General features: G+C 44.6%; 1 protein-coding gene across 1 annotated transcript; it reads left to right on the top strand.

The window, feature by feature from the left end:
* The first annotated feature begins 310 nt into the window (after positions 1 to 310).
* eno3 (enolase 3, (beta, muscle)) lies at positions 311 to 9216 on the top strand. Its single transcript, XM_080838332.1, has 12 exons — positions 311 to 378; positions 4099 to 4188; positions 4849 to 4944; positions 5276 to 5334; positions 5677 to 5746; positions 5876 to 6009; positions 6204 to 6426; positions 6809 to 7006; positions 7140 to 7341; positions 8152 to 8260; positions 8631 to 8689; positions 8981 to 9216. Exons 2-12 carry the CDS (start codon positions 4104 to 4106, stop codon positions 9045 to 9047), a joined length of 1302 nt encoding a protein of 433 aa, XP_080694458.1. The 5' UTR covers positions 311 to 378; positions 4099 to 4103; the 3' UTR covers positions 9048 to 9216.
* The last annotated feature ends 3507 nt before the right edge of the window (positions 9217 to 12723 follow it).

The raw sequence follows: 12723 nt of genomic DNA, 5'->3' as shown, positions 1-12723 counted from the left end.
CAATTCTATAAATGTCTCTCTCCACTAGGGGAATTTCCTCAAACAAAGACTGTTGTGCAATCAGAAGCTTGTACTTTTCCACTGTTGGCTCAGTCCCTTCACTGTGTCTTAAATAATCTAAAGATTGCCATTCTTACATAAGATAAATAATACCAACCAAGATAGACTGTAGACGGCATTTTGGTGGTCTTGATTCCCTGGCGTTGAGACGCATCACGTTTTAGTGGCCGAAGTGTACTCGCTACACAACCCCTATCAGTCTTGCCATATACGGAGCTGCCTTACAGAGGGCGTCTATAAATTGCGTGGTTGAATGACACTTGTGCACTCTGCAGTCCGCCGAACGGTCCGAAACCAGCCCGTCCAGACCACACTCAGGTAATAATCTTACTTCCTGTAGCTTTTCTCGCCGCTATGCTAGTCCCACGCCAATGCTGTTCAGTTGGTTTTGTTTTGTTTGCCACGTTTTATACGTTACTTTTTGCACGTTCTCCCTCCACCACCTCGGGTTTGAATACTTGAGGCGCTGATAGAAATGTCATCTGACAGGAACAATTATGGGTTTGTTGGGCACGAGAGCGTCGCGCGTATGGTGCGCTCTTGTCGAGATTCAACAAGTGAAGATTAATGAAATGTTATGAGAAATGCCCTCCGCGACAACGATCCCGGCTACCGAAACTTGAGCGTCCCGTCTCATAAGTTACTGTACATGTCGTAACCTTTCTGTACAGATGCGGCCACATCGAAAGGCAGCTGACAAAAAAAGTCCATGAAGTAGTCTACCAAGGTCATGGCTATCACCTAAAAGAGCTCGCGTTCTAAATGCAGGACATAACAACCACTTACTTTATGTATAGATTCAAATAAGCTATTTCTGATATTCTAAGTAGGCTAAATGGCTAGTTTTAGAGCAATGGTCCGTATTGCGTGCAGTCCCTTCTGCAGGAAATGACTTCCACTGTCAGTGAGCGAAGGTGATAGTCATGTGCAACGAGGACTTCCTTGATAAACTGAAAAACTAGATTCACCGTTTTATTATTTAACGACCAAGTTTAGACTGTTCAGTTGGCTGACTAGAATGCACTTCTATATCCGTGAATCTGGTGTATGTCTCTGTCCTCAAACGGGCAAAGTCCTGCTTGCTCCTGCGCCTCGAGCACACCTCCGTTGGGTCAAAACAGCGCAAGCTTAACTGAGGAACACGAAAATCCCCGCAAAATAGTGATAACATTCAGCATGCTGGTAGGCCTACTTCTGTTGACGGAGATAACAAAGAGAGGACGTGATTGGATGCGGAGGGTGGTGGGACCTGCAGGACAAGCGCAAAGCTCGGGTCGGTTTTCAAGGTAACAGCGTTGTCAAAGATCAACCAGGTTCGGGACTTAAACACAGTTTGTAGACGCTCCATGGTATACGTGTCACTGTATAGTAGCCTACTTCACAGTGTGTCGGTACTCTGTCACTTGGTAACATGATGACAAAGTGCGTCAGTTATGCGCTATCCCTCTATAAGTAAATAAGGGCAAGACTTGCTCTAAATTGAGGCGTAAGGAACCTTGTCTATGAAAAGGCCTGAAGTATCTTAACTGTACATCAAACCCCCATAATACCCAAGCATGCCACTCGTTTCAAAATTGCAGATTTAATTAATTCAATCTTGATTCTATCTTCTTTGGTAAGAAAAAATAAATAAAACTTAAATGTCAATAAAAATTAAAAATCTTCCCAAAAATGCGGTAAAGGTCCCTTGATGGCCATTGACTCTGGTATGACTTGAGTCAGGGGCGATCCTGTTCTAGAGTTAGGCACTGTCTGTGACTTGCATGATGGTCCGTCCATAGTCAAAGCATAGTGCTTTATTTGAACTTGCTTTGACAAGACATGGTGGTATCGCTGACTTTGAGACACAACTCCCATATGGAGATAACATTACAAGGGCATTCAATAGATATGGTGTGTCATCATAGTGTGTGTTTGTGTGTGTGTGTGGGGGGGGGGGAGAGTAACAGAGCTGTGAGTTCCAAGCAGATCATAGATCAGTTGTGTCATCTTATGCTCTTAGTACTGTCTATACCCTATGAAAGGTCAAAGGGCATATTGAGATATACACCTCTGAATGTGTGGTCATGTGTCTGTGTGCGTGTGTCTGAGAGATGTGACTGACACACTGCACATGACGTCTCTTTTACTATGACGTCTGTGAATGCTTTTTTTGTCACATTATTGATTTTTCGTGTGTGTGTGTGTGTGTGTGTGTGTGTGTGTGAGAGAGAGGGAGAATGAATGAGGGACAGAGCCATACATTCAAATACAGGTGTGCATAAAACCTTTCAGGACAGAGCTCAAATCTCTTACTATGTTCTCCAGTCTCTTATACGGATACAACCCATGGTTGTCTGATGAGACTGTCAGATGGTAAATGTAACCCTTATGGGACTGTGCACCTTATGACTATATCAAAGTCCTGAAGGTCACCTCTAAGAGCCACCGAAGCATATCAGCTATTGAAATGTCAGTGTGTGTGTGTGTGTGTGTGTGTGTGTTTGTGTGTGTCTGTGTCATTAACAGCTGTAATACAGTCTGGCCACACCTTTACAGAAAGGGCATCACACTGTCACTGAAAGGTTAAGGGTCACTAACTGGCTAGGAAAAGGTCAAGGAAAGTTTAAAAATGTGACTTAGACCATATGCACAGTGTGCACACACACACACAAACACACACACACACACAATGTGTTCAATTCAAATGAGATGTGACCAAGGGCATTTGATGAAGTGGTGGCGTCTGTCTCTAGGCTCTGTAAGACTTCTCCACTTAGCTTGACTGCAATAGGAGGATGAGACGTGCTCTATCACACGCTCTCTTTGTCTCTCTCTCTATCTTGCTAAGTCTCTGTGCATTTCCACCAGTGAAACTATTAATAGAGTCATCCTTCAGAGAGCAGCTGAGCCTACTTGAACAGCTGGGAGTGTGAGTGAGTGTGTGAGTGAGTGTGTGTGTGTGTGTGTGTGTGTGTGTGTGTGTGTGTGTGTGTGTGTGTGTGTGTGTGTGTGTGTGTGTGTGTGTGTGTGTGTGTGTGTGTGTGTGTGTGAGTATGAGTGTGTGTGTGGATACACCCGCACTCTTGCACTGGGACAGAAAGTACAGGGTCTCTCTTGAGTCTTCATTGTTGCACATTGTTCAAAGTCAGTGATTTCAACAGCTCTCTGTAGCCTATGCTGTTAAATAATAGGTCCACCCTAAACACACGCAGAGCTTAATTTACGCCCGCATACGGTCACTATAATACCACGCAATATGATGTCTAATTATATTTAGACATAAGCGCTATATAAATAGCATAGTTTGTTTATATAGGAGGTTGAGAACTCATCCTGTTTCCCCAGGTAAGATCATTTCCCGTGCACATCTCTCACAAAATGCGTTATACGTGAAGCCACAGCCGGTCATGTAATAGTCGGGTTGTTAGCTGCTTCCACTTTGAACGTCTACCTTTTACAATACGAGAAATGTGCGTAATTATTAGGTACATTACGGGACAGTCTGAAAGAGCGCTCCGCACCCGAATGTACGGCAGAGCGAAAGGCTGGAAGAGATCGCGTGAAGGGCATTCTGGAGAGAGGACAACATGCATTCGCTGGACACCAAGGAAATACGAGAGACAAAGAAATAAATCGAGTTAAAACACGTACATAATATTCTTCTATTGATAGAAGGCGGTAGAGAGAGCGCAGGAGCACCCAAATGACTGCAAATAGAGTAAAGTACGAGTCGTTGCAAAGCTTAGTCGTGATTCACCTGACCCTATCGTCATTGGTCAGATATGACTTTCCACCACGCACTCTGATTGGTGAAGTAGCTGTAGTTGTCAGTGAGGGACCGTGTAGTTAAAGGGATATACAGTACTTCTGGTATTAAAAATGGTGCTTCACAGACTTGCCAATGCAGGTGAGAAAGAAAGTAATTTGAAAAAGAACATTTGTCTTACCATCGGGATCTCAAGAGCACAGACATATTCACACCATGGAGGCACATCACTCACACAGATGTGTATTAAACAACTGAGAGTAATCACTTATTTTATTTCTCTCTTTCAGTCAGGATGTCCATCACTAAGATTCACGCCCGTGAGATCCTCGACTCCCGAGGAAACCCCACAGTTGAGGTTGACCTTTACACCTCAAAAGGTAAAAACACACACACACACACACACACACACACACACACACAGGCACATGCACATGCACATGCAGACATCACTTGTGATGTAAGTACTGTTTGTAGAGTCAATCCTGAAAGAGAATATATTCCACCATTTCCTCTCTCTTTCATTACTCTTTCTCATCACATCTTGCTCCCTCTCCCTGTCCTTTTTTTCCACCTCTACCTCTTCTCCTCTTCCCTTGCTATCTTGCGCCTCTCTCTCTTCTCTTCTCTCTCTCTCTCATATCTTGCTCCCCTCTCTCTCTCTCTCTCTCTCTCTCTCTCCTCCTCCCTCCCATCCAAGATGGAGGGACAAGATATGGATGATGTTAGTCTTTTTAAGTCTCTGGTAAAAACATGCCTAATGGTGGAACACATGCATTTTATACAGCAGTGGATAACTAGCTGTGATGTGTTCGGGTGGATGGGCGTGTAATAGTATTGTAATTGTTTTAAGTCGTGGGGATCACAGATATGGAATTATTAAGGGTTTTAAAAGTCAAAGTCTCCTTTGTCTCACGTCTTCCCTCCTTCTGCCTGCTTCTTTTCCACCCTCACTCTCTTCTTCTATCTCCCCTCTCTCTCTCTCTCTCTTCCTCCCTCTCTCCATCTCTCTCTCCCCCCCCCCCCTCACTCTCTCTCAGGTCGCTTCAGAGCAGCTGTGCCCAGTGGTGCCTCCACAGGTATCCATGAGGCCCTTGAGCTGAGAGATGGGGACAAGGCACGCTACCTGGGCAAAGGTTCGTACTCACACACACACACACACTTTCACACACACTCTCACACACACTCACACACACTCACAGACAGACACACACACACACATACACACACACACACACACACACACACACACACAATATAAACAAATTCAGAGTATGCTCATTTTAACAATCACACCCATATACATAAACGTCTCATCTTTGTGTACACACACACACACACACACACACACACACACACACACACACACACACATGTGTATGACATATAAGACATGGACACACATACACATACGCACACAAGTACACACTTCATCTCTTGAATACCTGTGTACGCTCTAAATCTTAGGTACCCAGAAGGCCGTCGATCATGTGAACAAGGACATCGCTGCCAAACTGATTGAGCAGGTGTGTTCAGTTAGCATGAGCCCTACCAGAATATCCATGTTCCTGCAATTCTCTGTTCATGTAGTGTACTTTTTCAAGTGCTTAACAAAAGACATGGCTACATGCACTCCATGAATGCTCTCAATTAGTTATGTTCACCATCTGAAGTCACAGCCAGACCCTTAGCGCTTTCAGTTGAATGGGCTTTATTGGCATGACTGTGCAGTGTGTAATGTGTACAGCCTTCAAAAAAATACATTTGTATTAAAAGTAAATTATCGTAATATAAGGATAAAAAAAGAATACATTAAAATATGAAGAAAATCTGTCTCTCTTTCTCCCTTTCCATCTCTCTATGAGCAGAAATTCAGTGTGGTTGAGCAGGAGAAGATTGACAAGTTCATGCTGGAGTTGGACGGGACTGAGAACAAATGTAGGTGTCTCACTCTTCTCACTACACACATATTTACAGGTAGAGCTAACAACCAATCATTCAGCTGGGGCTGAGCCATTATCTCATCTCTCTGTCTCTCTCTCTCTCTCTCTTTCTCTCTCTCTCTAGCCAAGTTTGGCGCTAATGCTATCCTGGGCGTGTCTCTGGCCGTGTGCAAGGCCGGAGCTGCAGAGAAGGGCGTGCCTCTGTACCGTCACATTGCTGACCTCGCTGGAAACAAGGACGTCATCCTGCCCGTGCCTGTGAGTGTGTGTGTGTGTGTGTGTGTGTGTGTGTGTGGGTAAATGAGAGAGAGACAGATGGGGTGAGGGTGGAATGAGACTGCATACTAAATCCTAACTCCTTTTTTCTTCCGTCCTTCCATCCATCCATCCATCCATCCATCCATCCATCCATGTCTTCCCCCTGTACTCTTGCCCCGGTCTGCCTCCTTCAGGCTTTTAACGTGATCAACGGTGGCTCCCATGCCGGCAATAAGCTGGCCATGCAGGAGTTTATGATCCTGCCCATTGGCGCCGCCAACTTCCACGAGGCCATGCGCATCGGCGCGGAGGTCTACCACAACCTCAAGAACGTCATCAAGGCCAAATACGGCAAGGACGCCACCAACGTGGGAGACGAGGGCGGCTTTGCCCCCAACATCCTGGAGAACCTTGAGGGTTAGTGTGTGTACATGTGTTGGAGAGCGAGAAAGTGTGTGTGTGTGTGTGTGTGTGTGAGAGAGAGAGAGAGAGAGAGAGAGAGAGAGAGAGAGAGAGAGAGAGAGAGAGAGAGAGAGAGAGAGAGAGAGAGAGAGAGAGAGAGAGAGAGACTGGAAATATTGCGATAGACAAAATAGAATTAAATAGTTTTTATTTTTTTTAAGAAAATAGAAATAAAAATGTAGAAGTATTTCTATTAAATATAAGTCATATTCAAAAATTGTGACCGCTGCTTTGTGTGTGTGTGCTGTGTGCATGCGTGCGTGTGTGCGTGCGTGCGTGTGTGCGTGCGCTGTGATCATTTTGGCATGTTTATGACGGAGCACTTCTCTCACTGCAGCCCTTGAGCTTCTGAAGACTGCCATTGAGAAGGCCGGCTACCCAGATAAGATCATCATCGGCATGGATGTGGCTGCTTCAGAGTTCTACCGCAACGGCAAGTACGACCTGGACTTCAAGAGCCCCGACGACCCCGCCAGGCACATCTCCGGAGAAAAGCTGGGAGACCTGTACAAGAGCTTCATCAAGGGCTACCCCGGTAGAAACAAACACACATGGATACACTTGGAAAGGCTTTTTTGAAGGATTACACCATTTTCTGTTACCCATGCATATGCACTTTCTCTCTCTCTCTCTCTCTCTCCATACATCTCTCCTGGCCTGTGATGCAGTTGTGTCCATTGAGGATCCATTCGACCAGGATGACTGGGCGAACTGGAGCAAGTTCACCGCCGAGACTGACATCCAGGTCGTTGGTGACGACCTGACGGTCACCAACCCCAAGCGCATCCAGCAGGCCGTGGAGAAGAAGGCCTGCAACTGCCTGCTGCTCAAAGTCAACCAGATCGGCTCCGTCACAGAGTCCATCAAGGCGTAAGTGTGGAGCCTCACTAGAATGAGTCAGGGGGCCCAGTGTAAGAAATGTTCATAGCCATACTCCAATCCTGTTGGTCCTTCTGAACTTTGCAGTAACCACACACAAGTGGGTGCTAGCGGCCACACACACAGCGCTTGTCCAGCGCTTTTTCCGGTCTTGAATTGAGGTCTTGACTAGTCAAAAATGCATTGCAGATTAATTTGATGAAATGAAAATCCATGATGAAAATCCTATCGACCTTTAATTAAAAAGACTCGCCATAGATGACTAAGGTTATCGGCATCAACAGTGATATTTAACAGCGCTGAATTTCGTCCAACTCGTCCCAGGTTACTGAGCCAACATTTGGCATAGTTTGTGCACTTAAGCATAGTTTATTTTGAGCACACTGCAGTACAGAACTTCTAATGGAAGTGCTAATAAACGTGGGCCTCATGGTATGTCCAAAAGTGGTAATGGAACAATGGCAAGACAAGAGCATTATTATGGACAGTATTAAGTGCCCCCACCCCTGAGAAAGAGCGCAAAGTCTAAAGTTGACTCTTTGAGTTTCATCTAGTAACTAAATATCTACATGGTGTCATATGGCTCGATAGTGCCTCCTTGTGGAGCTGCATCAGGGGATCAGTGAACAATAGGACCTCCTTCATTCAGCTGAGGAATGAAGTGTATGATCCAATGATTTTCAGTGAAAAACATGGCAAATGTGTTTTGCAAACTTGGTGTTGTGGGCATTAAAAGTCTCTAAACTGCTTCATTCACCCAGATTAATAAGTGTGTGTGTGTGGGTGTATGTGTGTGTGCAGATGTAAGCTGGCTCAGTCTAATGGTTGGGGAGTTATGGTCAGCCATCGCTCTGGAGAGACTGAAGACACCTTCATCGCTGACCTGGTAGTCGGACTCTGCACTGGACAGGTACATATTTTATCTCTTTCGTCACTCACCCACACTTTTCCTCATGTTCGCTTATTTTCTACCTCTCTCTCTGTCTCTGTCTCTCTGTACCAATGGCTGACATTTTCTCTCTCTCTCTCTCTCTCTCTCTCTCTCTCTCTCCCCTTGTGTCTGCCCCTCTCTTCCTCCCACTGTCATTCTTTGCACTTCTCTGACTTTCTCTCTCCAACTCACTTTCTTTATCTTTCCGTTTGCCTCTCACCAGGTGTGTCTCTCCCTGCACATCTTTCACTCAGTCTGCTGTTCATCTCTAGTTTCTCACTCCATCCCAATCCACTTCTCCTCTTATGACCCTCTCTCCTGATCGACCTGTGCTTTTCTCTCCTCTCAGATCAAGACTGGCGCCCCCTGCAGGTCTGAGCGCTTGGCCAAATACAACCAGCTGATGAGGTGAGAAACACATGTGCACGCACACACATACACAGACACACACACACACACACCGACACACAGACACACCGACACACAGACACACACACATACACACAATGCATGACTCTTTTTGCATTAATGGCTGCAGTTATGACAGGCGAGATCCATTGAAAGCGCTATATAAGTGATTTATTATTATATCAGTGTATCAGTGTGAACCGACACCACCTTTGATGCCATCCTTATTCCCCTTTTTTATTTTGTATTAATTGATTGCATTTAATCAATTAATTAATTTCTCATTTACAGGATTGAGGAGGAGCTGGGAGCCAAAGCCAAGTTCGCCGGCAAGGACTTCCGTCACCCCAAGATGTAAACTCTAACCACATCAACACTGGAACACACCAACTCCCACACATCAACACTGGAACACACAAACATCAAGATTGATAAGCCTCCTCCGCGGATGGGGGAGAGAGACGACCAATGCAGTGTCAGATTAGAATTCCACTTTTTGAAATAAAAAAATTAAAACATAAAAACAATCACGGTCTGCTTTTAAATAACTGTTTCACAGCACACTGACTTCTGAATCGTAGCGCATGTTGATCCATGATGGTTCAGTTCTTTGCGCACACAAATGGGAGAATGTCACGCCAAGCACCCGATGCTGTAGAAAAGGACACCAGTTTTATAGGATATCCAGCACCAGCAAACACAAGAGGCTCAATTCTAAATATAACAAGGAGAATATGTAGGTTAATACTATTTTTAAACACACACACAGAAACTTAAGAACAGATGTTACAGCAGAAAGTCTCTAAATGCATCAAAAGAAACATTAGCTACCAAGATCCTGGGACTGGTGTCCAGCTATTAAAAAGTTGGTATCAAAAAATGGATCATGCCTCTCTAAAATGCTCTGGCATAGGTTGCAGCCACTTACTTTTAGTAATAAAACAATGCTCAATGCTGGTAGTAGACAACAGTAAAATGAATCTACTCTCTTAAAGCAGGGTTTATGGATATTGATATCTCTGCTTTTTTTAACCTATACTTCTAACAAGTGTCCAAAAGCTGAAGTGCTATTAAGCCTCAGAAGAGATACTCCAAGAAAATGTTATGTTCATCGCTGGTATGAATGCAGGACCCAAAAGCAGACAAAAACCTAAGAACAGTTTATTAAATATCATTCTTGACAGAAGTGAGGCAGACGAATCACAAGGCAAGAACAGCGCTTGGTAACGCAAAAGATAAAACGGCACAAGAAAAAAAGAGGCAAGTAAACACCATAGGACAAACCTTAGTACAGAAAACTCACAGACCACTGTTACAGAGTTGAAAATGCAGTATAACCATAATATGATCATTATCATTGAGAAGGTTTAGTCAGTGTTTAAGAGCCACCGTTGTAGATAGGGTTTACTGCAGGTCTGTAGGTTATGTTCCTGAACCAGGCCCTGAAGATCCTTGCCAGGATCGTAACTGATCACTACTGTCACTGAACATTACTGTCACTAGCAGAACACTACTGTCACAAAGAGAGCACTACTGTCACAAAGAGAACACTACTGTCACTAACAGAACATTACTGTCAATAACAGAACACTACTGTCACTAACAGAACACTACTGTCACAAAGAGAACACTGCTGTCACTGACAGAACACTACTGTCACAAAGAGAACACTTCTGCCACTGACAGAACACTACTGTCACAAAGAGAACACTTCTGCCACTGACAGAACACTACTGTCACAAAGAGAACACTGCTGTCTCTGACAGAACACTACTGTCACAAAGAGAACACTTCTGCCACTGACAGAACACTACTGTCAATTCCAGAACAATACTATCACTGACAGGAAACTACTGTCACATGCAGAGAATAGTAGGAGGTAGAGGTGACAACAAATGTGTGGGGATATTCTCAACTAGGGGTATGGTATCAGCTAGGCTGCGTCATAGAGCCCGTCGCGTGTTGACGTATCAGTCAAAGCGTAGCTGTAAGATATAAGCCTGATGTAAAATACATAATTTAAACAGGACCCCAGCCTGTCAAAGCCACCAGCACAATGGTAAAACGAAGTAATAATGGTTGTGACAAGTAAGGTCCACGTTTGTGTAGCAGTAAATAACACAAAGTCACAATGTGATTGAAGTTTTTTTTAGCGTTTTGTCTGCCGTGGTTTGGCAAAAACCACGGTACATTTAGTTAGTTTGGTTAACGGAAGCTAACTAAAGCTAGCTAGCGAAACCGTTAGCTTACGCTAGCCACCTTCACACACACGCACAGTCCACGTTTGTATAGCGGCAAATAACACAAAGTCACAATGTGATTGAAGTTTTTTTTAGCGTTTTGTCTGCCATTTAGTTAGTTTGGTTAACGGAAGCTAACTAAAGCTAGCTAGCGAAACCGTTAGCTTACGCTAGCCACAAATTAGCCATTGCGCGCTAAAAAAAAAAACATCGGATGACATTAGCTTAGGTTACACCTTCACACACACGCACACACAGCCATTAGGCTGTGAAACTGGTTATTGGGGTGGCCCTAAAAAGGGCCGTTTTGTTGTTCAGAGGGCCAATTTGACAACGTCAATAATATTGGCCATGAACAGAGAGTTCCCCTCAGGGTTGAGGTGAACCCCGTCCCTCCGAAACACGGGCATAGAGCGACGGCGGTTGGTGTGCCCGACGAAGCTCATGCCCACACTGCGGAGGTAGGAGTTCCCCACCCTGTTAAGGCGCTTCCTCGCAACATTGAGGCGCCCCGGGGCGTCACAAGTTCCCCTCATCCAGGCCCTTCTCTCACAAATGTTGGAGAAAATGATCTGGGTACCAGGAAACAGAGCCACCACCGACGCAAGGTCATTCCTGACCCTGTCGATGAGGTCTGCGCCCTGGCTGTACCCCAGGTCATTCCCTCCAACATGAGGAGGACTTGTGGTGCGACCCGAAGCCTTTTTTGGGACTTAAGGAGGGGGATGAGTTGCCGCCACCGCATTCCCCTTTGGCCTAGCCACTCAACATGGGCAGGCAGGGAAAGGTTGGGTACTCCCTGAGCCCGGCAATGGCTCTCAAGCCAAGATATCCAGGAGTCCCCAACACACCACAACACTGGTACCGCAGACATCGTAATAATGAGATAATGTTCGTGACCCTCTATTTAAAGTCTTTTGTGCTCATCCTTGCACAGTAACAGTAGAGGTGTATTCTATGATTGGATTAAGTATTGACTAATTCATGATTATTGGTGTATGTGGGATTCGACTGACAGTCATTGGTTAGAACACTGTCGAACATTTAATATACGTTGCAGCAAAACCGATATTTGCCCCTTTCGCCAACTGCTGTGCTGAGACAAGCTGACTCTATTTACTGCTGCTACTCTTTACACTTTACTCGACTACTTTGAACTTCGATTTTGACTTCATCTTCAACTTACGAATTAACGAATACGACCCTCTGTAAAGGCAAGTACCATCTTGTTATTACTATTACTTTGTTGTAACATGATAGCGTGCCTATGAATAAACCTTGTTCGATTGGCAAATCAAATTGTAATGTTGTTGGCGACTGCGCGCCTATGAATTAACCTATGAATGGTAATTGATAGGACACTCGCAGGTTTTATACGATTAGTCATTTTTTTTTGCCCGCATCTTTTAATGTTGTTACTTGAAGTGGATAGCCATGACACGGCTTACATGTCAACCGTTAGGCTTAGGGTTTGATGAGCGCCAAAGTTTACCTGAGGGAAATTAGCCACTGTGCGCTAAAAAAAAATAGCCGGATGACATTAGCTTTGGTTGACGCAGCAGGTAAATGAGATGAGCCAGCCAGACGTTTAACTCGTAAGTCTGATTTGATTAGTCACTTTTCGCGAGGGTACAGTACATTTATGTTCTATTAATTTCCCCCAATATCTCAGTTTCTTGTTCGATTGGCAAATCAAATTGTAATGTTGTTGGCGACTGCGCGCCTATGAATTAACCTATGAATGGTAATTGATAGGACACTCGCAGGTTTTATACGATTAGTCATTTTTTTTTG

This window comes from Sprattus sprattus (assembly GCF_963457725.1).
Source record: "Sprattus sprattus genome assembly, chromosome: 5".
Taxonomy (NCBI): Eukaryota; Metazoa; Chordata; class Actinopteri; order Clupeiformes; family Clupeidae; genus Sprattus; species Sprattus sprattus.
This window is presented reverse-complemented; position numbering and strand designations above follow the sequence as displayed.

Excerpts from the sequence above, each read along its gene's own strand:
- eno3 (XM_080838332.1), top strand. The coding sequence starts at position 4,104 with ATGTCCATCACTAAGATTCACGCCCGTGAGATCCTCGACTCCCGAGGA. Across the intron at positions 4,945-5,275 it reads GGCACGCTACCTGGGCAAAG|GTACCCAGAAGGCCGTCGAT; the intron begins GTTCGTACTCAC and ends TCTAAATCTTAG. Across the intron at positions 5,335-5,676 it reads CTGCCAAACTGATTGAGCAG|AAATTCAGTGTGGTTGAGCA; the intron begins GTGTGTTCAGTT and ends CTCTATGAGCAG.